The sequence below is a fragment of the Anopheles funestus genome, chromosome X (genome assembly GCF_943734845.2).
Source record: "Anopheles funestus chromosome X, idAnoFuneDA-416_04, whole genome shotgun sequence".
NCBI classification, from domain to species: domain Eukaryota; kingdom Metazoa; phylum Arthropoda; class Insecta; order Diptera; family Culicidae; genus Anopheles; species Anopheles funestus.
The window spans coordinates 11,895,765-11,916,479 of NC_064597.1; the positions used below are offsets into that span (position 1 = coordinate 11,895,765).

The 20,715-nt window shown below is 40.9% G+C and overlaps 3 protein-coding genes and 1 long non-coding RNA gene across 7 annotated transcripts; 2 read left to right on the top strand and 2 right to left on the bottom strand.

The window, feature by feature from the left end:
* Window positions 1–14: 14 nt before the first annotated feature.
* Window positions 15–1,532, bottom strand: LOC125774683 (uncharacterized). Its single transcript, XR_007421099.1, has 2 exons — window positions 1,392–1,532; window positions 15–1,333 (listed from the first exon to the last, which is right to left on the bottom strand). It is a non-coding gene; the product is annotated as an uncharacterized LOC125774683 (long non-coding RNA).
* A 225-nt stretch (window positions 1,533–1,757) lies between these two features.
* Window positions 1,758–5,215, top strand: LOC125773916 (syntaxin-4). Its single transcript, XM_049444461.1, has 6 exons — window positions 1,758–2,282; window positions 2,609–2,704; window positions 3,890–3,986; window positions 4,072–4,323; window positions 4,397–4,470; window positions 4,552–5,215. Exons 1-6 carry the CDS (start codon window positions 2,250–2,252, stop codon window positions 4,870–4,872), a joined length of 873 nt encoding a protein of 290 aa, XP_049300418.1. The 5' UTR covers window positions 1,758–2,249; the 3' UTR covers window positions 4,873–5,215.
* A 120-nt stretch (window positions 5,216–5,335) lies between these two features.
* Window positions 5,336–7,931, bottom strand: LOC125769551 (uncharacterized). Its single transcript, XM_049438315.1, has 2 exons — window positions 7,382–7,931; window positions 5,336–7,310 (listed from the first exon to the last, which is right to left on the bottom strand). Exons 1-2 carry the CDS (start codon window positions 7,748–7,750, stop codon window positions 5,862–5,864), a joined length of 1,818 nt encoding a protein of 605 aa, XP_049294272.1. The 5' UTR covers window positions 7,751–7,931; the 3' UTR covers window positions 5,336–5,861.
* A 2,475-nt stretch (window positions 7,932–10,406) lies between these two features.
* On the top strand, window positions 10,407–15,641 carry LOC125771646 (interferon-related developmental regulator 2). 4 transcript variants are annotated; one of them, XM_049442785.1, is made up of 3 exons: window positions 10,407–10,502; window positions 11,760–11,945; window positions 13,384–15,641. In XM_049442785.1, the coding sequence occupies exons 2-3, from the start codon at window positions 11,918–11,920 to the stop codon at window positions 14,673–14,675; spliced, it is 1,320 nt and encodes a 439-aa protein (XP_049298742.1). In that variant the 5' UTR covers window positions 10,407–10,502; window positions 11,760–11,917; the 3' UTR covers window positions 14,676–15,641. The 4 variants fall into 4 exon arrangements, with proteins under 4 accessions (XP_049298742.1, XP_049298647.1, XP_049298471.1 ...); XM_049442690.1 differs by having other exon boundaries at window positions 10,424–10,555; XM_049442514.1 differs by having other exon boundaries at window positions 10,441–11,226.
* Window positions 15,642–20,715: the final 5,074 nt, after the last annotated feature.

Genomic DNA, 20,715 nt, shown 5'->3' on the forward strand with positions numbered 1-20,715 from the left:
ACCAACAACCTCGATTTCAATCATTACTGAAATTAAAAAAGCTAAACGTTTTTTTTTTCATTCGTCGTTCATTTGTTTCGTATTTGTTTGTTTAGGCACTTACACAACGCCCGTAGTATGTCAAACCTGATAGTTCTCCAAACTTTTTTCCATATGTCCATATTTCATATACGAACTATTTCTTGCATATCCTTCTTTCTTTTGCTAAACGTAACTATTTGCAATTAAACAAAACAAAATGAAAAAGAGATACATTTTGCACTAATTACCTAATATTCTCAGTTCTTTAGTAACCGTATTTCCCGTAAAACCCGTAACCATATACCGACATTAACTCCTTTAAAATTTGCTGTAATACATTCGTTTCATGCGCAAGTGCGTGTACAGGGCAGATAGTTGGAGTAGGTTTGTTTCACTAGCTAGTAGGAACGATATTTGTAAGAAATATGCCACATACGAACAAAGATTAAACGGTGTACAGAAACATTATTACGGAATAAATACATACCTCTACTACCCCTTCCTTTTTTCCCTTTTTCCCCACCCATAAGGATGGGTTAAATGGATGAAGGTTCTACTACGAGATGAAAGTTGTAATATGTTTTTTTTACTAGATTTTTTGTTTTGCTTTTCTGCGGTCTTTAAAGGTTGTTTAGTTTCGATGTTTTTTATGGTCATGAGTAGTGCACATTAGTGGTGGGAACTCCAGAGTGGATTCATCAATTCACTCCGACTGTGAAGTATAAAAACCGGATTCAACTCCGGAAAAAATGCAGAGTGGACTCCGAGTTACTCTGGATTTTATTTCGAGTTACTCCGGAGTTGACTCAGTGTTTCTCCAGAGTTGACTCCAAGTTACTCCGGAGTTGACTCCGAATTACTCCGGCGTTGACTCCGAATTACTCCGGCGTTGACTCCGAATTACTCCGGAGTTGACTCCGAATTACTCCGGAGTTGACACCGAATTACTCCGGAGTTGACTCCGAGTAACTGCGGAGCTAATCCCGGAGCTGAATCCAGAATTAACTCCGGTGTAATCTCCGAATTTAACTCCGAATTCAACTTTGGTTAGTGGGCGATAGTTAATTGAACAGTTTTTACAACATCTTAAATTGCTTTTCCAACATCCCCTGGATCTCCCTGGATTGGTCCGTGACAGCACTATTCGGAATCGGAATCGAACCAAACAAAGTTGTACTTCATGGCGCTATGTCTATCACACTGCGGTGGAAAGGAATCGTTTTGTTTCGCTAACATCGAGAACCTCTCTCCTCAAATAACCGTTTCGTGATGTTAGCCTAAAATTGGTACAGTTTGCCTTTCAAAATGTGTCCTAAAATTGGGAAAAATATATTAGTTAACAGCAGGAGAAAAAAAAGATAGAAACCCACCTAACAGTAGACGCGATCGTGAAAGCACACGGTGTGCATTATCTTATCGCGACATCTTGTTATCGGTATGTGTGCGCCAAACGCTGCTGAACCAACACAGCAGTGATCTGATTGAAGGGAGAAGAACTGGAGCAAGGGCCAGTACGCACAGCGGAAAACGTGTGAGATGATGGGGATACGTTCAGACAGTAAAGTAAATGGACAGCAGCATGCGAATCCACGTGTGTGTGCGGTCGTGCGCTAGTTGGGCTTTACGGTGCTTGGACCACATCAGCAACGTTGGTGTACGTTTGCACATACGGTGCAGTATGCGTGCTTTGTGCTCACCATCCCGGTGGCTATTAGCGGCTTAGTGCTAACGGAGGTACGACTCCGTGCGGTTCTGCTAGCGTAAAGGGTGTACGAGTCCGACCGTTTGTCCCCGGGGGTGTACCCAACAACAAGTTGGAGAGTTCCACTCGATGGCTCGCGTAGTGTTGACCGTTACGTGTGTTTTTGCTTTTCCAATGAATCATAGCCGCACCTGACAGTCCTGATAAGCGTGCGCAGTGTGAAACAAATCGATCTAAATGTGCGAGTTGTTGATTACTATCCTCAAGCTCAAAGTCTCCCCCCCCCCCACATCTGTAACAAACCCTTGACGTATCCGAAAATTTAAATTCTTCATTCTCGCGAATTAGTGACGAACCTTGATCCGAACAGCAAGTAATCACTTCCAACGCCTACATCTCCTACTGCGGGAGATTATACTTCAATCACAGTCAGTGCAACTGGGGGTAGGGCGGTGGATGTTGTAATGCACCAAGCAACGGCAACACACGTCCTGTCCTATCGATCAACCAAGGAAACGCATTCAACATGGTGAAGGATCGGCTGGTAGAATTGAAAAGCGTAAGTGGTTCCACAACCCTTCACCACCACCACCACCGAACCGGTTTGTCAAGCCACTGGAAACCGTCGACCGGATACCGACTTCAGTGCTGAACCGTTTTTCAATTAGCGTCAATTAGTGGCAACGTCCCCTCCAAGCGTTCTGTGGTGGGGAGTTGTCCGTCGGCTTTTCTTTTTTTTCTTGTTGTTAATTCTAACCCCAATGCGACAATTGAAACGAGTGCACAAAACAAAAGTCGCGATCTCATCGAACCGCGGTTCGCGATTCAATCAGCAATCAAGTCGCATGTATTAATTTCTTTTCTTTCTTTGCTTGTTGGTCGCAGAGAAGTAAGTACGCCAACCACAATGCGGACGACCACGGTCAGGTGGAAATGCCACTGTCCAGATCACAGGAGGAAATATTCCAAAATCTCGAAAAGGTAACGTTAAAAGTGTGGCTCACTTTATTGTAGATCTTTTATTTAATTCTTGGATGTCGTTGGTCTGGGTGCAATGAGGTTAATGTAGAATTTCTTGGAGAATCCGATTTTTTATTACAGTTCTTTTTTTTATTGCAATTATCGATTCATTTGTTTATCTCGCCGTAGTCTCGTCGACAGCCAAACTATGTGACCTAGTACGGAATAAGCGATGATATATTAGGGTCTTTAGTGAAGATAAGATGGAAGATATGAGACTCCCCAATTGAAGGTTTTTGGTATATGTAGTTTTGCAGCTGGGCGGCCCGGTGGTACATGTGATAAACGGCGCCAGTCCACACGGCCGGACCGGGTTCAAATCCCATCCGGACCGTCCCCCGTAGCAAGGACTGACTATCCGGCTACGTGGTAAAATAAGTCTAGTAAGCCAGAAATGGCCGGCGTGACCTGTAAGGTCGTTAAGCCAAGAAGAAGAAGAAGAAGAAGTTTTGCAGCTGATGGCGAGTTGAATAATGATTAATTGATCGCGCGCAAAACAGAGTTCTCAGAGAATCAGTCAATTTACCACTTTTGAAAACTGCGAACATACTTATCAAGATGGATGAAGTAATCATCTATTTGTAGCGTTTATTGATGATATTGATGCGTCCACCAGTAAAGACAGAGAGGAATGATTGGCAAACGGCAGAATTAATTCCCCAAGTCAATCCTCCCTCAATGAATTCCCCAGAATTCTCCAAATTTGAAATAAAACTCCACGAAATACCAGTATTTAAATGAAAGACCTTATCCTTGAAATTAAGAAGAATAATTCTATCAGCTGGGGCAACTCGGAGGAGTATCTGATAAACGGTCCACACGGCACGACCGGGGATCAAATCCCATCCGGACCGTCCCTCCGTAGCAAGGTCTCGGGGTAAGAATAAGTCTAGTAAGCCAGAAATTGGGACATATCGTCTAAGTTGCCGGTCTTGGAGCGTAAGCCCAATACGGTGGAGTAATAGGGGAAGACCCAGGAAGCTGGATTCCTCTATAGGATCTCGCAGAGAGAAGAAGAAGAAGCCAAAAATGACCGGTATGACCTAAGAGGTGGTTAAGCCAAGAAGAGAGAACATATCCCTGATATTAAAGCGAATAATTCTATCAGATAAACTAATCTAATGTTTCTCATACGTTTGCTTTCAGTTTTCTCAACTCACTGCATGGATCCAAACGATACGGGCCAACATTACGGAAATGCGAAAGCAGATCGGTTCCTCCAAATTTCACTACAATGACAAACGTACTACCCACGTCAAACTAGCAGAAAGCGACCTATATTAGTAATCTATCTGCTTTTCCAATTTTTTCCTCAAATCTATCGGCAGCTATTCGCGATCGGATGGAGGAAAAGCTGAAGGAAAACAATCAACTTTGTCAGCGCATTTACGGCTCGATTAAGCAGCTGGAGTCGGAACTCGGCGACGATTGTATCCGTACCGGTGTGCTGTTTCGCATCAAGAACACACAGTTCCTGGTGATCCGGGACGATTACCTGAGCGCTTACCGGGAGCATGAGGAGTTTGTGTCCTATTATGAGCACCGTATCATGTCGCTGATGAAGTTGGAAGCGAAAGCAAGTAAGCAAGCAAGGTGGTTAGATAACCGTTCCGAACCGTCCAGCAACTACTGACAAACGCTAAATCCCTACAGTGAACTACAACATCACGGATGATGAGGCGCTCGAGCAACTTACTGGCAATCAAAGGTCACCATTCGTAGGCAATGTATGGAGCGGACGTTGAGAACGATACACGGTTGGAATCTTGTTTCTAGTTTCAATTAATCTGTTTTACCCGTTAACGCAGTTGCTGGAGGAAACGGAGCGTGAGCGCCAGCTGCTGCGAGACATTATGACAAGGCACAGTCAGCTGGAGGCGCTAGAAAAGTCACTGATGGAAGTTCGCGATATGTTCGTGCGAATATCGAGCCTCGTAATGGAGCAGGGCAGTCTGGTGCAGGTGATCGAGTACCACGCACAACAGGCCACGCTTAACACCGACCATGGTGCGCATCAGCTGCAGAAGGCACGGGAGTACAAGATTAAGGCACTGAAGAAGCGCACGTGTCTGCTAATCTGGATCAGTACCGCTCTGGCGGTGTTGCTGTTTTTGGTTATCATTTTCTGAACAATTATCCATGCCATTACTTAGCCACACTAATTAAAACATTATTTTTTTTCATTTAGATTGATTTGGTACACTTTATTTACGGCTTGTCCTTGAACTAGTACTGTTCCTCACTATAGAATAATGTACGCGCATGTTATGATTGTGATTGGAAAAAAAAAGTTGTAGCACAATGAACAAAATGTAGTAACAAAATGGTGGTTTATCTTTATACCACAAATGTAATGTATGGAAGGTTAAATGTAAAGCTGCAAGCTTTACTGCAGAAGTAAAGTGGTTCTATTCTGCATTTAAATTGACAAACCAGATTTCAATCATCATTAAACCGAAGTTTTGTGTATGATTTTTTTTGTTCACAAGAAAGGTAATTACGCGTATACGCCTGTTCATGATAAAGAAAATTAAGATAAATGCGACTGTTTGCCGTTTATTAAGAAATTATACAATATTTGCCAAAAGACATAGAGGAATTGTATCAAAAGAAATAGAGGAAAATGTAGTGCTTTTTCCAATTCTACGATCGTGGTACGGAATAAAGCTAAACTAATAATTTTTCTTGTTGCAAAAATACATTGATAAAAAAATAAATTCCTCATAAAAAAAATCAATGATAAAAAAATAAATTCCTAATTAAAAAAAAATCAATGATAAAAAAATAGATTCCTCATTCAAAAAAAAAAATCCATGTCACTTTAAACTTTCAAAATTTACGTAACTCACTGAAAAAGACTGTGCTACGGAAGGGAAGTGTTTACCAGGTAATCAGGTAGCTGATCAATCCAATCGTTCGGTTTTAAGGACTGCTATGACTGCTAGGCGAATGTTACGCCTAATACAAAGGTATAAAAAACTCCTATCCGGCATTGGTTGCCAATCCGTTAATGATCACTGTATCATTAACTCAAAAGTCAAAAAATTAAGCCGAAGCTTATTTGGCTGGCATTGGTACGGCGTGTCATGCGTTTGTTCAGGAAGCCGCCGCTTTACAATTAATTTAGTTGATCGTTCGGTTCGGTTGATGAGTTGTTGTTAAACATTTCAATCGGCAGTTCACCTTCCGGTATAACCTGTGGCATCGTTTGTCGCGATTGCAAGTGTCGCTCGAGCTCCTCCTTCGTAATCTGTCCCTCCATCGATACGTCGTCACCGGGCACGTCGATATCGGTGTACGAAGTCGTGGCAAGCAGTTCCGTCGGTACCTGCGACATCATGGAGAGCGGAAACTGGTAAGCATTCCCGGTTGTGGGTTGCTGCACGAACGAAGGTGGCTGGTAGAGAATGTGCTGCTGCAGTTGTTGCATCTCCATCTGGTCCAGCTGATGCTGTCTGATCTGTTGCTGGTTGATTTGCTGTTGCCTGATTTGTGACATCACCTGTGGTGTTGGATTGTTTAAATACTGCTGCACGTGCGGTTGCTGCGGTGACGGTGTCATCACCTGCAGCGGCTGTTGTTGCAGCAGCTGAATTTGCCGTACTGGCGGCAAAATCTGTTGCTGACGCAGTATATGTTGAGGATCGACCAGTACCTGCGACTGTACAACCTGGGGCGACTGTTGCGATTGCAGTATCTGCTGCGATTGTTGGGGCTGCAACTGCAGCGACTGCATTAACTGTTGCTGTGTTTGCGGTATCTGCGAACGGTGCGGCTGCATCAGTTGTTGCTGAGCCTGTGGCTGTGGTTGTGATGCTTGCAGCATCTGTTGCGATTGCGGTATTTGTTTGATCAAATCCATTAATTTGTCCTGCTGCATATGCAGCAAAAGTTGCTCTTCTGGTGTTAGTTGGTCAAGCATATCTTGGGAAGATTGTGACAGCTGTTCGGTTTGTTGTAAAAGTTGCTGTTGTGGCTGTAGCTGTTGCTGTGGAACCGTAAGATGCGAAGGCATCTGTAAAACTGGCCCAGTTATTTGTTCTTGCGGTTGTGGCATCTGTTGATGTTGTTGCTGCTGTTGCTGCTGCTTTTGTTGATGCACCTGTTTCTGTTGCTGCTGCTGCTGCTTTTGTTGCTGCTGTTGCTTCTGTTGCTGCTGTTGCTTCTGTTGCGGCTGTTGCTTTTGTGGCTGCTGTTGCTTCTGCTGCTTTTGTTGCTTTTGTTGCTGCTGTTGCTTCTGTTGTTGCTGCTGCCGTTTTTGTTGTTGTTGTTGCTGCTGTTGCTGCTGCTTCTTTGGGTTCTTTTTATTACGTTTTGGTGCAGCTGGAGGCTTCATTGTGGAGGCTGTGCCTTGTGTGGTGGTGGTGGGTGTTTCTACTTTTCGCTTTTTCGGTTGTACTTCCACTGGTATCGAATCATCCGACTCGACTGTTGCGTCACTGTCGGATGACGATCTTTCCACAGGCACATACTTTGAGAGCCGATCAAGTAAAAAGGAACGATCACGAGTAATTTTCAATAAACGCTTTTGGCTGTTTTTAAGAACCTCCTTAAAATAGGTGTTTTCCTGCAAATTGTTTAGAAAAATAAATTGATGTTAACTGAACTTCGAGAAACCCCCGGGCATGTTATGCTTACATTGATGAGATACTTGAATTTCGATTTCAATTCATAGTACTGCTCTTTATAATCGACGATGTACGAAATGGATTCATCCTCATCACTTTCGTCTTCAACACTGCTGCTCAGGTCTGCCGCTGGTCGTTCCTTTAACGTCGGCATGATGGGGTTCTGCTCTAGCGGTTCGTCGTCATTCATCAAGGATAAGATGGCAGTCTGTTGCTGATCCTCATCATTCATCATGGACATTATCGGGTTCAGGGGCTGCGATTCATCGTTCATCATGGATACGAAAGCGTCTTGTGGCGTTTGTTCTATTAAAGTCATGAGAGGACTCTTTCGTTGTGCTTCCTCGCTCGTCCTACTGATGTACCAGCTGTCTAACATATCAACAATGATCGATTGTATTGCTAAATCCTGTTCTCGGTCCGGGCAATTAGCGTTCGCGCACGGTTGGTCTGGTACTACAAAACAACCGGATTTTAGTTAAATACCCACTATTAAATACAGTGTATTAACACTGTATGTAATCTACATAGCACTAAGAAACAGTAAACAGCTAACAGCAACTTTTTTTTATACAATTTAGCAAATTGACAATTGTTAAACAAGCTTCATAAAGCGTTCACCCGTCGAACAATGCCAATCGCATTTCCCACATATAAATCTTGCCACATTTATATGGGGCATTGTTGTGAGAAATACCTTCGAATCTGTCTGCAATACGAACTTAATCCGAGCTTAATTCAAAGTGGAAAGGAAGTGAAATTCGACTATCATTGGAAAGATTATCTGTTTATACAATCAAGATTACTTACTTGGTTTTGATTTCTCCATTTTCATCAATTCCAGCAGCAACAGTTCACAACGAATTAGAATTAAACTTGTTTTGTAAAAAAACGATTTCAGGTAAAATACACCACACTTGAAAAGAAATGATAAAAAAATTTAGTTGTAAATTTTACTATAAAAAAATTTCCAAATTGTAAATTTTCCTAGCCAAGAGGAATGGTTTTCAAATTCCAAATAAACGATCAAATTCGGGCAGAGCAGTACCTATATCTTATTTTTTTATGAGATTATAAACTAATGAACCTGTTGTCTTCGTACAAAACGTGAAAACTCCGTAAAAGTCGATGAAAACCAGAAATGGTAAGCCTAGGCATCTTGAGGCTATAGTATCAGTAAATAAAAGGTGTATCAGAGAGAAAGCAAAAAGAAGACAGGTCCGGATGAGACCCATTCCCACTCCTGCCGTGTAAGACCGGCACCGCTACCATATACACCAAAATGCATGCTGTGTAGCTGTAAGTTGTAAAAGTGTAATTTAGATGGAAATACATTCCATCTAAGCTAAATTATGCCATATAGTGATTCGATTTGTTTTCATAATGTTACAAGAACAGTTGCTGCATAGTTGCTACTGCATGCCGGAACAAAGGAAAAGGAACACATTGAACGCATGATGAAAAGTGCCGACATTCACATAGTGTTACAAGACCTCCTCCTCCTCATTCGTGACTTAACAACCTCTTAGGTTACGCCGGCCAATTCTGGCTTACTAGACTTATTCTTACCGCGAGCCCTTGCTACGGGAGAACACGGTCCGGATGGGATTTGATATCCGGTCCTGTCATGTGGAACCGGCGCCGTTTAGCACATACACCACCGGGCCGCCCAGTGTTACAAATATAGCTCCTAAATAGTCCCAACTGCATGCCGGAACAAAGGAAAGGGAACTCAATATTAAACACATAGCACGCATGCTGTTTGCATCATCTGCAAAATGCCGCCTAGAAACATAACCTTATCCTGTCTCGATCTTGTCCTCACAGAAGGTTGCCAGAAAGCTCCTGAATATTTGCATGCCGGCAGAAAAGATACTACATATCAAACACTTGCTCCGCTTGATATTTGGCGCGGGTTCAATCGGCTATATTCCTTCGTGTTACCTCGACCCAATCTACTACAGCGACCACGCAACCCTGCATTTTGCTTACCTGATGTGCCCTTTATGATGGGCTATGTTACATTAAAGTTCACAAATATATCCGTCGATTTCGTTTGTTTTCAGCCGAACAAGCTTTTCCATTCCTCAACCGGCTGTAGCCATTCCCTGATCTATCTTTTCACGTTCTTGGCGACAACTTTGTTCCACGCGCCTAATAGTTCACGAAGCTAGAATGATTGCTTTAGAAAAGGCGCGCATGTTAGTCTGAATTCACAGAACAGATTTTGAAATTGTTAACTGCTGACGGTAGATTTAAAGTTCTTTCAATTGTTTTCTTTCATTTAGGTTTAAAATTAAATTAGCAGGCGATAGGTTGTTTCTTTCACCGAAATCACTTAAAATAAATAAAACTCTCTATCTGACATACTTTTTCATCATTCACCACAGGTAAATTACAATAATACGGGTTAAAAACAGCAGCACAAACTTGTGAAAATCGTTTCTCGTGTTTGTACAGTTCAGAAAAATAGTTGCTGAATATTGCCCGACCAGCCAAACCAACATGCTTTCTCGCTTTGGTAGGTTTGATTGTTCATAAGACAGAACGAGAAGGTATGTTGATATTGCAACCCGGATGGCCACTTGGCCACTTGCGTTGTGTTTGCACAAGGTGTATACAAGTCTGTAAAATGTGAAGTTTTTTTTTTTAAAAAAAGAATTTTGTATTGATGGATTTGCCAAAATTGCAAAGAAAATGTATTTTAGCGTAACATAATGTATCTCGCTGTTATTTTGATGAAGTTAACAATCAAACAAATAATTAAATTCGCAACAAAAGAACAACAGTCAATCATGACGATGTTTTGCCTACAGCTTAATTTCAACATTCTAAATGTGATATAAATGTGTAGAAGGCCGAATATAGTATATATCTAAATCTACGTTATTGAAATCACAGCAGTTGGATTAAAATTGTACCTTTTTTATTGTGAAAATTCACGTCCCGCAAAATAGAAATTGTTTTGCAAACGTTTTGCTGACAAGGCAAGCGTGTGTCACCGTTCGTACCTAGAACTGTCAAAGCGAAGGAAACAATAACAAGATGGCTGCCAAAAAGAAAACTACCATGTGACAGCTGCGATTGCGTTACCTTAGCACACACAACACGCGCACGCCTTGTGCTTCGGTGTACGTAATTTTTTCACCTGCTTTACAATTACTCATCGTGCGCTGGTATCACGGTATTACAGGAAAGGGAACAGGCAAAGTGTTGAACAGTGAACAAAACTGATTGATTTTATTTTCTGTTGGACTGCACGCAACCCATTTCCCCACGTTCCGAAACCATCACCGGGAGAGAGAGAGAATTAGAAGAAGACGCCTGCGGGACTACATCATGCACTGTTCATTATTTCATAACATTGGCCACGACAATTACTCATTGCTGCGTTTGCCGTTTGCGTCCGTCGCTGGTGGTGTTGGTGCGGAAGTGGATCAATGTGCAGCGCTTCCGAGTGCGGTGGCGTTTGTTGCGAGCAGTGTCGAAATCGGTGCTAAAAACTGGCTTATAAAAGGGATGCGGTCCTGATTAGCGCCATCTCATAGATACTGGTGCAGCTGACACACGCGCGTCCCAGCAACCCGTGTGAGACACGCAGCTGGACACGCGGACAAACACGCAAAACCGAGGTGTCAAAGGGTCCTGATTGCTGTCTTTTTTAGGCGCGAAAAGCTACACACGGAAAAAAAAGGTGTCAAGAAAGGAACATTTAGTTCGAAGCATTCCACCCTTCAGTTTTTGCGTTATATTAAGAGCGAACAAAACCAGGCTCGGTGGACCGTGTGTGGAGTGCATAGTGTGTTCGTGAGATTTGTGTGTGTGTGGGTGATCTGTGTGAAATTTTTTTTCTAGGTGGGTTAGAACAGCTGTGGTTAGGGATTTTCCTTTTTTTAAATACCACCTATCTTTGTTCCGATCGAGATCTTTTCCCTTTTTATGTGTGTCTTTTGTTGTTGTTGTTGTTGCGCAGAATCCACCTATTTGCACTACCGAAGGTAGATTCCCTCTTTTTGTTCCCCTTCAAAAACCTTCAAACAAATGGCAAGGAAAATGTAGAGAAAAACGTAAAAACGTAAACGGTGCATTCTACGGTTCTAGTGTGCTTCTGCGGCACACTCCCCCCAAACCCAGTGTACCGCGCAAACGGTTCGATTTCTAAACCTAGAGAAAACTGAAAAATGTGCCATTTTTTTATCATTCATTTCATTGTCATAAAACAAAAGAAGAGAAAAAAAATACGAAAAGTAAAAAAAAATCACATAAGCTCCTTCTCACTGCCTTTCATCTCAACATATAAAATTGTTTCCTATTTTTGGGTGCCATTTTCGGGTTTTTTTTTGGTTTTAGTTGTTTTACTCATACACCCATTTCGCTTTCGTTTACAGGGCGGCGCGAACATAGTGTGCTTTGCTGTTTTCGGTGAGTTTCATCATTCAACCCACATCAAGTAGAGCCACCCCCATCATACCCCGTCCTTCAATCAGCCACGGTTAGGATTACTGTTACGGGGGCACACGGTACATCGAAGCGCACCACATCAAACATGCCACGAAATCGGAAAAAGCACGCAGGTGTGTATTGGTGTTACGCATTCCCGCACGAACGCTCACACACGCACACATTCGCCACTGTCGTGTCACTTCCAGTGCGTGCTGCGTGTGTCCTTGAGCATAAGTTTGGTTTGCTTTTGTTTTTCTTTCTAGTTTAGGTTCACGGTTGACCTCGTTCTGTGGCATGGCCATTGCGATGTTATGGGAGTGTGTGTGTGTATGCACCACTCATTGAGAAGAATGCAAACACTTCCTTCCCCTTCCAAGCAAGGCCAATGCGGTAGCGATCAGCGATGGGAATTAAAACCACAATTTATTCATATTTATATTGACAAACTTAAAGAGCCTTGAAGTTACCTTAAAGTTACCTTAAAGAGATTAGCAGGGTAGACAATACTATTGTAAAACTGGGCCACAACAGTTTGTCCATTGTGTTGGTATCTTTGTGTAGGTTTTTTTTTACAAAGTGTTTCGCATTAGAAATGAAATGCATTCCCCACTCATGTGTGTCTCTAGACCCATACACCTGTTTGCCGCAAATCCGGCTGTGTGTGTGTGTGGGTAGTGCACGCGACTGCGCACTGATCTCGGGGTGGGTTTTGATGTAAGCCGAAGGATGACTGCTGCACGGCCAATTTTCGATTCATCATCGCTTTCATCTGTCGATCTGGTGTTTGTGGGATCGCCGAAAGTCGTCTCAGTGTGCAGTTTGTCATCAGTCAATTGGAACAGAATGAAACGTCTACTTTGATGGGATGTGGAATTGGCACACATCCGGGATGGTTTTTTTTAAATATAAAAATATATATGCATCAGATGCCCAATGATGGGGTGGTAGTACAGTCTTGTTGGGATGTTTTATCATTTTTTCGATGCTCGAATGCTAAGGAATGTCTTTGTAAAAACAAAATTCTGACAGATATATAAGCCTAATATATTTTACTTAAAGCAAAGTGTTGCAATTTTGAATGCATTTCATATAATTTTTGTTTTTTTATATTGTCAACATATTCCCAAGCAAATGTAGAAAATAGTTTTCTTATAAAATTTGTTTTAAAAATTGTGTTACTTTTGCTAAATGTTAAATGGGAAATGAAAATAATTTCGTTTATTTTGATTTATACTTCTAGGTTGATTGATTGAAATTGTTGTTTACATCTTTCCTTTAGGAAAGAAAATGAATTATTGTTGAAAAAAATGCTATTTACATTGCATTGGAATGTGAAATATAATGCAATACCTTTCCATTTTTATTTGTGGTGTACAAGGGTCAGAAGGTGAGCTGTATGCGTGCGGAGATAAGATAAAGTTGAAGACATAGTATCAAAAAACAAAACCCCCCGAAATTGCTAAACAATCAAACTTCGCAGCACCACTTTTCCAGTTTTTAGCTTGGGCAATTTGTTGCTTTCCTTTGTACTAATTTCGCGTTTCGTTTTGCATTCGGAAATATTTGCAGCCGCCGACAGCTGGCAACAGACGAACGATCAGTCCGATGACGAAACATCAAACGATAATGCGAGTACGTACTCGTGCCATTCGGAGACGCAGCTAGCGGATGGTAACAACGGTAGCATCGAGTCGGGCGAGTCGGGCGAATCCGGCAGCAGTGGGTTCGAGAAGTACGAGGAAAAGTTGCTGCAGGCGATCGAGAATGCATCGGATAAGGCACAGCAGACGCGTATCAATGCGTTCCAGACGATCAACGAGGTGCTGGTGCATCACTACATCCCGGACTTTCTGGACGACCGGAAGGTGACGCTGATGGATGCGGTGGAGAAGTCGTTGCGGCGTGGTAAAGGTGTGGAACAGTCGTGGGCTGCCCGCATCATACCGCTGCTGGTGATCCAGATTGAGGCGTTGGAAGATATTGGCGAGCTGGTGACGGTGTTGAAACCGGTATTATTGAGCACGGCACAGGACGGTTCGGCGGCGTACGATGCACGGGCCAAGTGTTGTGCCGCGCTCGGTTTGCTTTGCTTCGTCGGTGTGGATGATCTCGGTGAGATACTGCCACTGATGAAGGTGTTGCAGACTCTGTTCGCTGGTAGCTTCCTCAAGGGTGATAATAGCCCGAGCGGTGCGACTAACGATGCCGGTACACTGCACAGTGCGGCACTCAGCGCTTGGTCGCTGCTGCTAACACTGTTGCCGCCCGGGGAGTTTGTGGCACTGATGGACGATGGTGCCGGCACCGGTGTGGTACCGTCCGTACGCAATCTGGTCGGTATGCTGCAAAGCCCGATACTGGAGGTTCGCATGGTTGCAGGTGAAACGCTCGCACTGATGTACGAGCTTGGCCGGCAGCACGACGACGAGTTCCTGGAGGACGAGCTGCCGATGCTAATCGAGGCAGCCCAAAAGCTCGCAACCGATGCACACAAGTACAGGGCCAAGCGCGATCGTAAGGTACAGCGTGCAACGTTCCGCGATGTGCTCCACTATCTGGAGGAAGACATTTCGCCCGAAATAGGCATCAAGTTCGGACGGGAACTGTTGATGTTGAGCACGTGGGCAACCCATCACCAGTACACGTGTCTGCGCAATGCGCTCGGGTTCGGCATGAATGTGCACCTGGCGGAGAATGTGTTTGTGCGCGAGGTGCTTCAGCTCGGTCCGAAGATGGACGAACCGGAGCGGCTGCGGAAAACGGTCAAAGCCGAACAGCGGTTCATTAATGCGGCCGCCTTTAAGGCACGCACGATTTCGCGTGGGAAAAATCGCGACAAACGATCATTTGCGCTCAATTAAGTTGGGCTCTTGTTTATCTCTGTTTTTTTTGGGTCTGTTTTCTTGTTTTTGTAGCGGGAGCGTATCATATCGCTCCCCAGATCACAACTACTTAAACCCAATCATTTTTATTGCAAATATAGGTTAGTGATAAGTCTTTCACGGGGGCAATATAGAAAAAAAACACACCTCAAATGGCTTGGCACACTAATAACTAGAAAGGTACGAGTACATATGCTCGTGTGCGCTTCGTTAAGTTGAAATTGTTTTGTTTGTTACTGCAGCCTGCATATAAGGATCGTTCTAACGTGGAGGTGTATACCACTCCACTAATCCATTTTTAGCTACCGCTTAGCCAGCACCTAACGTTACGTACGGTACCCATATAAGTTGTTTGTTGGAGGGCGCACGCCCCATTCAACACCCTTTGTCTTGTTTATATGTTACACCAAGTTTTTTTTTAAATCCATTGCTTTTACCTGCCTGTACCAACCGCCCCAAACCGGCGTGGCACTCTGTGGCGTTTTTTGTTTTTTTTTACGACGCAACTAGCAAATTAGCAAATTGACGAGAGAAGATAGCGAAACTCTAGCATCCGGTACAGCTAGATTGACGGTCGGTAGAGTTATGTCGGGTATATATGTGTAGGTTTGTGTGCGTGCGTGTGTGTGTGTTTAGCAAAAAAAAAGAAGGAATGTATCTACTCTTATAGCACTGTAAATAATCGAAACGCCGTCATACAAATTGAATGCGTCCTGCCGGGTTTGTGTAATGCATCGTACGAACACACACTGTAGGTTGCGCGCGTAGGATGTTGGTTTATCCTTTTTGTTTTTTTTTTGTTTAATTCTTTCCAATTGTTGGGTCCGTTTTGCACGCGCGTGCGTTGCAACGGACAAGCGAAATATAAACGAAATCATTTGTTTTTTTTTCTGAATAACCATGTATCAAATGCTCAATAAAATTGATCTTACAGGACGGATTAAACCAGATCAGTTATTAATTGTATATTATGGCGTTATGCACGTAGTAGGCGCTGTTAGTTATCAGTTTAAGGACGTGCAACATTTTGTAAAGAATGATATCTTTTGAAGAGGAAAATGATTGAGAAATGAAAAATGGAAATGGAAACACACTTACGGAAGTGTCTGCTGTTTTCTGAATGTATTTAGAGTTCTGTTCGGCAAAATATTAACGAGAAGACGCTCCTTGAGGGTTTGGATCTAACACTAAGTATGCAGCATGTTATAGACGACGACCTCCTATGGTTATTTATAGAAATTTTGGAAATAGACAAAATTCTACGAACATTTTTTTAACTATTTCGTTGCCAAAGAAACTTAGTCTTCGGTGTAGTAGAAGAAGATATCTAACAGAATAGATAAGAATTATTTTCCACTCCACCTTGGAAGGGCAAGATACATCATCCCGTGAGCTCTTCGGAGTAAGAGGAGTGGATCCACATAACCGAGTCATAAATCCAGAGGATATTAGAAGGATCGATACACATTATAGCGACAGAATACGAGTCACAGCTGAAAACGTGGACAGCGACATGGACCAAGACCAAAAGTGTTATCCTGGTGATCTCTCCACTGTGAAGGTCTCATACATCGTGCGGGTTTCATGGCGAATATATGTGTTCGTATCCGATAATGCTGTTGGACATTAGGAGTATCAAAAAGTCTCAAATCGTTGTAGTAGTTGAATGAGTAATACGTGAAGGTTATAAAAGAATATACTAAATCTTTATACAAATGAGATATGTTCTCTAAAAAAAGAAAGAAAAACAAAAAAAAAATTGAATTACAGCAAAATGCGCCTAAATGTAGGCTTTACGAAATACATGTTCACTTTTTAAAGTTTACAAAACGGTTCTAAAAACTAAATAACGGGCTGTAATCGCTTCTGCGGGGGCGGCCCGGTGGTGCATGTGATAAACGGCGCCAGTCCACACGGCCGGACCGGGTTCAAATCCTATCCGGACCGTCCCGCCGTAGCAAGGACTGACTATCCGGCTACGTGGTAAAATAAGTCTAGTAAGCCAGAAATGGCCGGCGTGACCTGTGTAAGGTCGTTAAGCCAAGAAGAAGAAGAATCGCTTCTGCAGGTTGTCCACTTGTACAAAATCAAACCTAAACCAGTGGCGGATTTTACTGCAGGTGGAGTAGGTGGCCGCCTAGGGCCACGCCGGTCAGGTGGGTTCTTGTAGAATGGAAATGTGATTGGAAATCGAAATGTAGAAATATGGAAATTTAATTTATTTGGCAGCGAATAATAAGAGATTCATCAATCTTGCTGGATTCCTTTCAATTTATGACAATTTATAAACATTTTAGGAGCCGGCTCATGATTTGAATGACTCTTCACTGAAGATTCATATGCATCTTTTCAAAAGATTCGATAAGCACAACACTAGAAAAAAAACCTTTCTGCTAGTATGGAAAAGGGGCTCGGTTTGCTAATTAAATCATTAATTAAACCATTTTCCTACTAATCACAACCGTAATGTTTTATTAAAATGTTATTAAAAAGTGTTTATTTGCATACATTTTTCATGCCTTTTAAGGCATTTTTTAATTAAATTTAAATTTTAATTTAAGAACGGATTTGATCTCCTCTCTCACGGAGGAGCGAAGTGTGTGCGAAAGAATGAGAGAAGTTGAGTCGCCGCTTATAGTTGTGTGGGTGTATCGTGATAACGCAAGCGGAAGAGATAATGATCGTGAGATAAGGAGAAATTGCGATCAGTAGCGATCGGGCAGCAGTACGCATAAGTAATGAAAAAAAAACTTTCGGTACAACGCGGTTTTACACTTTTTTGGTGCCAAAAAGTGGCGTCCTTTGGTGTCGAGGATTTTATTACATTCAAAGACTGTTTAGTAATAACAATTTGTGTGTTTAAAAGTGAAAATTTGCCTGGCACATGTTTAAATTGTTGCCGGCGTCGGCTTGGCTTGTGTTAGCGTCACCTCTCGTGTTAGTGCAAGTGTAAGTGGAAGAAGAAGGCCATTGTTTAAAAGAAAAATGGCCCCAAAATCAAAAACTGTTTTATCTTCTAAAAGCAAATGCAAAATTTTAATTGCTCATTGCATTTTAAAACCATGTGAGTTTTCTTTTGCAAGTAAAATACTGTGCAAAGCTCGAAAAAACGATTGAAACAAGTGAAAGCCGCTATGTGCAGGTGTAACGAGGTAGTGCGTTTGTCTCTTTTGACCTGTTTGAACTCTTTTGACACTTCACAAGACATCAATGCCGGACTGTTCTATCCATCAATGCTCCGCTACCGGTATTGTGTTGGTAGTGGTGAAGCGATAACAAGATTTGTTCGATCTTTCGATTACCTGCACAGGCAGGTGCTTGCGTTCTTACTCCTACGTTCTAAGTTATCATTGTGTGTGAGAGCGAAGGAATTTTAAAATCAGTGCGTGTTACTATGCGTGTACTACACATGGCAAATTATTTGCATTTGTGTTGTGTGGTGTAATTTTGCCATTAAGTTTTATCATAAAATAATGGCGTAAACGGGCTCGGCTAATTAATAAAATTTGGAATTTAAAAAAAACTTTATGAACATGTTGTGAAAAGTACACAGATAAAAATTGTAAGTGTTGATTGTTTTTTAAGTGAAAAAATGTTATAAAAGTGAGTGTCTGTTTTTTAAATGTGTTTAAAAGTGTTTATTAAAAATGTGGCCTTTGTAGGCTGTTTTAAATGTGTTTTAAATGTGTTAAATGAGTTTAAAAAGTGTTTATTAAATTGTGGCCATTGTGGGCTGTTTTAAATGTGTTTTAAATGTGTTTAATGAGTTTAAAAAGTGTTTATTAAAAATGTGGCCATTGTAGGCTGTTTTAAATGTGTTGTTTAAAAATGTGTTTTAAATATGCCAAAAGAGCACTGAAATGTGTATGTGTTTTTGTGCATAGAAAAAATGGTTTTTTGGGTGAAAAAAAAGTTGTGCTTATTTTCCGAATTCGTCATTTGCGTGAAATCGTTTATAGAAAAAATCCGGAAGTTTTAGGCTGTTTGAAATGTATTTTAAATGTGTCACAAGAAAAAAAATCAAGTGTCGGTTGTTTTTGAGTGAAAAAAAGTTATGTCAATTTCTCAATAAGAAAATTTCCTTATTGCGTGAAATCGTAATTTTGTAAATGAGAAAAGGGTTTTTTTTTATTGTGTATGTGCTTTTGTGCATAGAAAAAAAATGGAAGTGTGGGTTGTTTTTTTTTTTGAAAAAAATTTATGTTTATTTCCCAATTAGCTTAATGCGTTGTGTGTAGAAAAATGTGGCTATTGGAGGCTATTTTAAATGTATCAAAGAGTATTGAAGTGCGTATGTGCCTTTGTGCACCACAAAAAAGCAAGTGTTGATTGTTCTTGGGTGAAAAAAAAGGTTATGTCGATTTCTCGAAAGTGTGTTACATCGAAATAGTTTGTTGATTAAGCTCTTTAGTGCGTGAAATTTATTGCGTGTATTAAAAAATGCGGTTATTGTGCCTAAGCGCCATTTTGGTGCATATGTGTTTTTGTGCAAAAAAAATGAAAAAAATAATTTTTTTTTGGTTCCAAAACAGCAATCAAACTATCATTTACACGGGTAAGTAAAATAAATTCAATCAGGTGCGAAAGAAAACAGGTGCGAGTTTAGAAGATTTTGGCAAGCCTAGAAAAGAACATCGAGATTACTACATCAATTGATTGACTACCGCGCACTTCATATACAAGCAAAATTATAACCTTTTTTTTAATTACTATGTGAGTACCATGTGAAAATTAAATTTACAGTGAAAAGTAGCATAACACTTAACATAACATAACATTTAATATAGTCCATAAAATTATTATTATTATTAATATATTATTATGTTTATTAATAAATTATTATTTTTTTTTTGCTCGGTTAGAACGGCCTAGCCGTATCAAGACTTATTTTACCACGTAGCCGGATAGTCAGTCCATGCTACGGGGGACGGTCCGGATGGGATTGATTTAATGGATTACATTCGTAATAAATGATAGTTTATTTCCTTATTACGGCTCATTGCTGTATTATCAGGACCGATATTTGGAGCTTCAATCATAGGAGCGATCATTTTAAGGAACTTTAGGAACGATATTTGGAGTGACGTTCATAGGAACGATGTTTGGGATCATCGTTGATTGGAACTTTAGGAACGATATTTGGTGAGTTGAAACGTTGTAAACTCGTTCGTTTCGTTCACTCATCACGAGGAGTTTTAGCGACTTTTTTTTCACTTACTCACTCAGAAGTGTAAGCATGTAGCCGTGGTGAGTCGAGTCGCAAAAAGAGTAAATACGTGAGTTGAAACGAAAATGTGCCTTAGAAATTAGCCTTATGAAATTTTCAAATTTTAGGGTTTTTTATTTTTTTATTGTGTTATATTCTTTTTTTATTTAAAGCATTATTTGAGTGAAAAGAAACTTATTTCAACCAATTGGCATTAAAATAAATCAATTTAATTTTTTTTGCAAAATTTCTCAAAAAAAAAACGTAAGGGGTAAGCCTTATGAAATTTACGAGTTGAAATTTTTTTTTTATTTTTTCTGATTTTTTATTCTTCTTTTAATTTAAAGCATTATTTGAGTGAAAAGAAACTTATTGTAACAAATTCGCATTAAAATATATCACATTTATCCAAGATGTGTCCAAGTCCAAGAAGAAAATGTAGCCATTGGTGCCATCTATCGACCACAGGTTACAGATTGGCGATCCGTTGGATACCGACCGAGTTATAGGCAAAACTTGATGTAAAAATGAGACTTATGAAATTTTCAAATTTATATAATTTTTTATTTTTATTATTATTTTTTATTCTTTTTTTTATTTAAAGCATTAATTGAGTGAAAAGAAGCTTATTTCTACCAATTGGCATGAAAATAAATCAATTTAATTTTTTTTGCAAAATTTCTCAAAAAATCGTAAGGGGTAAGCCTTATGAAATTTTCGAGTGGAAATTTTTTTTGACATTTTTTTCTGATTTTTTATTCTTTTTTTAATTTAAAGCACTATTTAAGTGAAAAGAAACTTATTGCAACAAAT

Bases quoted from the DNA above. Each gene is read 5' to 3' on its own strand.
- LOC125769551 (XM_049438315.1), bottom strand. From the start codon at position 7,750: ATGTTAGACAGCTGGTACATCAGTAGGACGAGCGAGGAAGCACAACGA. The intron at 7,311-7,381 runs GTAAGCATAACA...AACAATTTGCAG, and splicing joins AATTCAAGTATCTCATCAAT to GAAAACACCTATTTTAAGGA.
- LOC125773916 (XM_049444461.1), top strand. From the start codon at position 2,250: ATGGTGAAGGATCGGCTGGTAGAATTGAAAAGC. The intron at 3,987-4,071 runs GTACTACCCACG...ATCTATCGGCAG, and splicing joins ATTTCACTACAATGACAAAC to CTATTCGCGATCGGATGGAG. The intron at 4,471-4,551 runs GTATGGAGCGGA...CCGTTAACGCAG, and splicing joins GGTCACCATTCGTAGGCAAT to TTGCTGGAGGAAACGGAGCG.
- LOC125771646 (XM_049442785.1), top strand. From the start codon at position 11,918: ATGCCACGAAATCGGAAAAAGCACGCAG. The intron at 11,946-13,383 runs GTGTGTATTGGT...AAATATTTGCAG, and splicing joins AAATCGGAAAAAGCACGCAG to CCGCCGACAGCTGGCAACAG.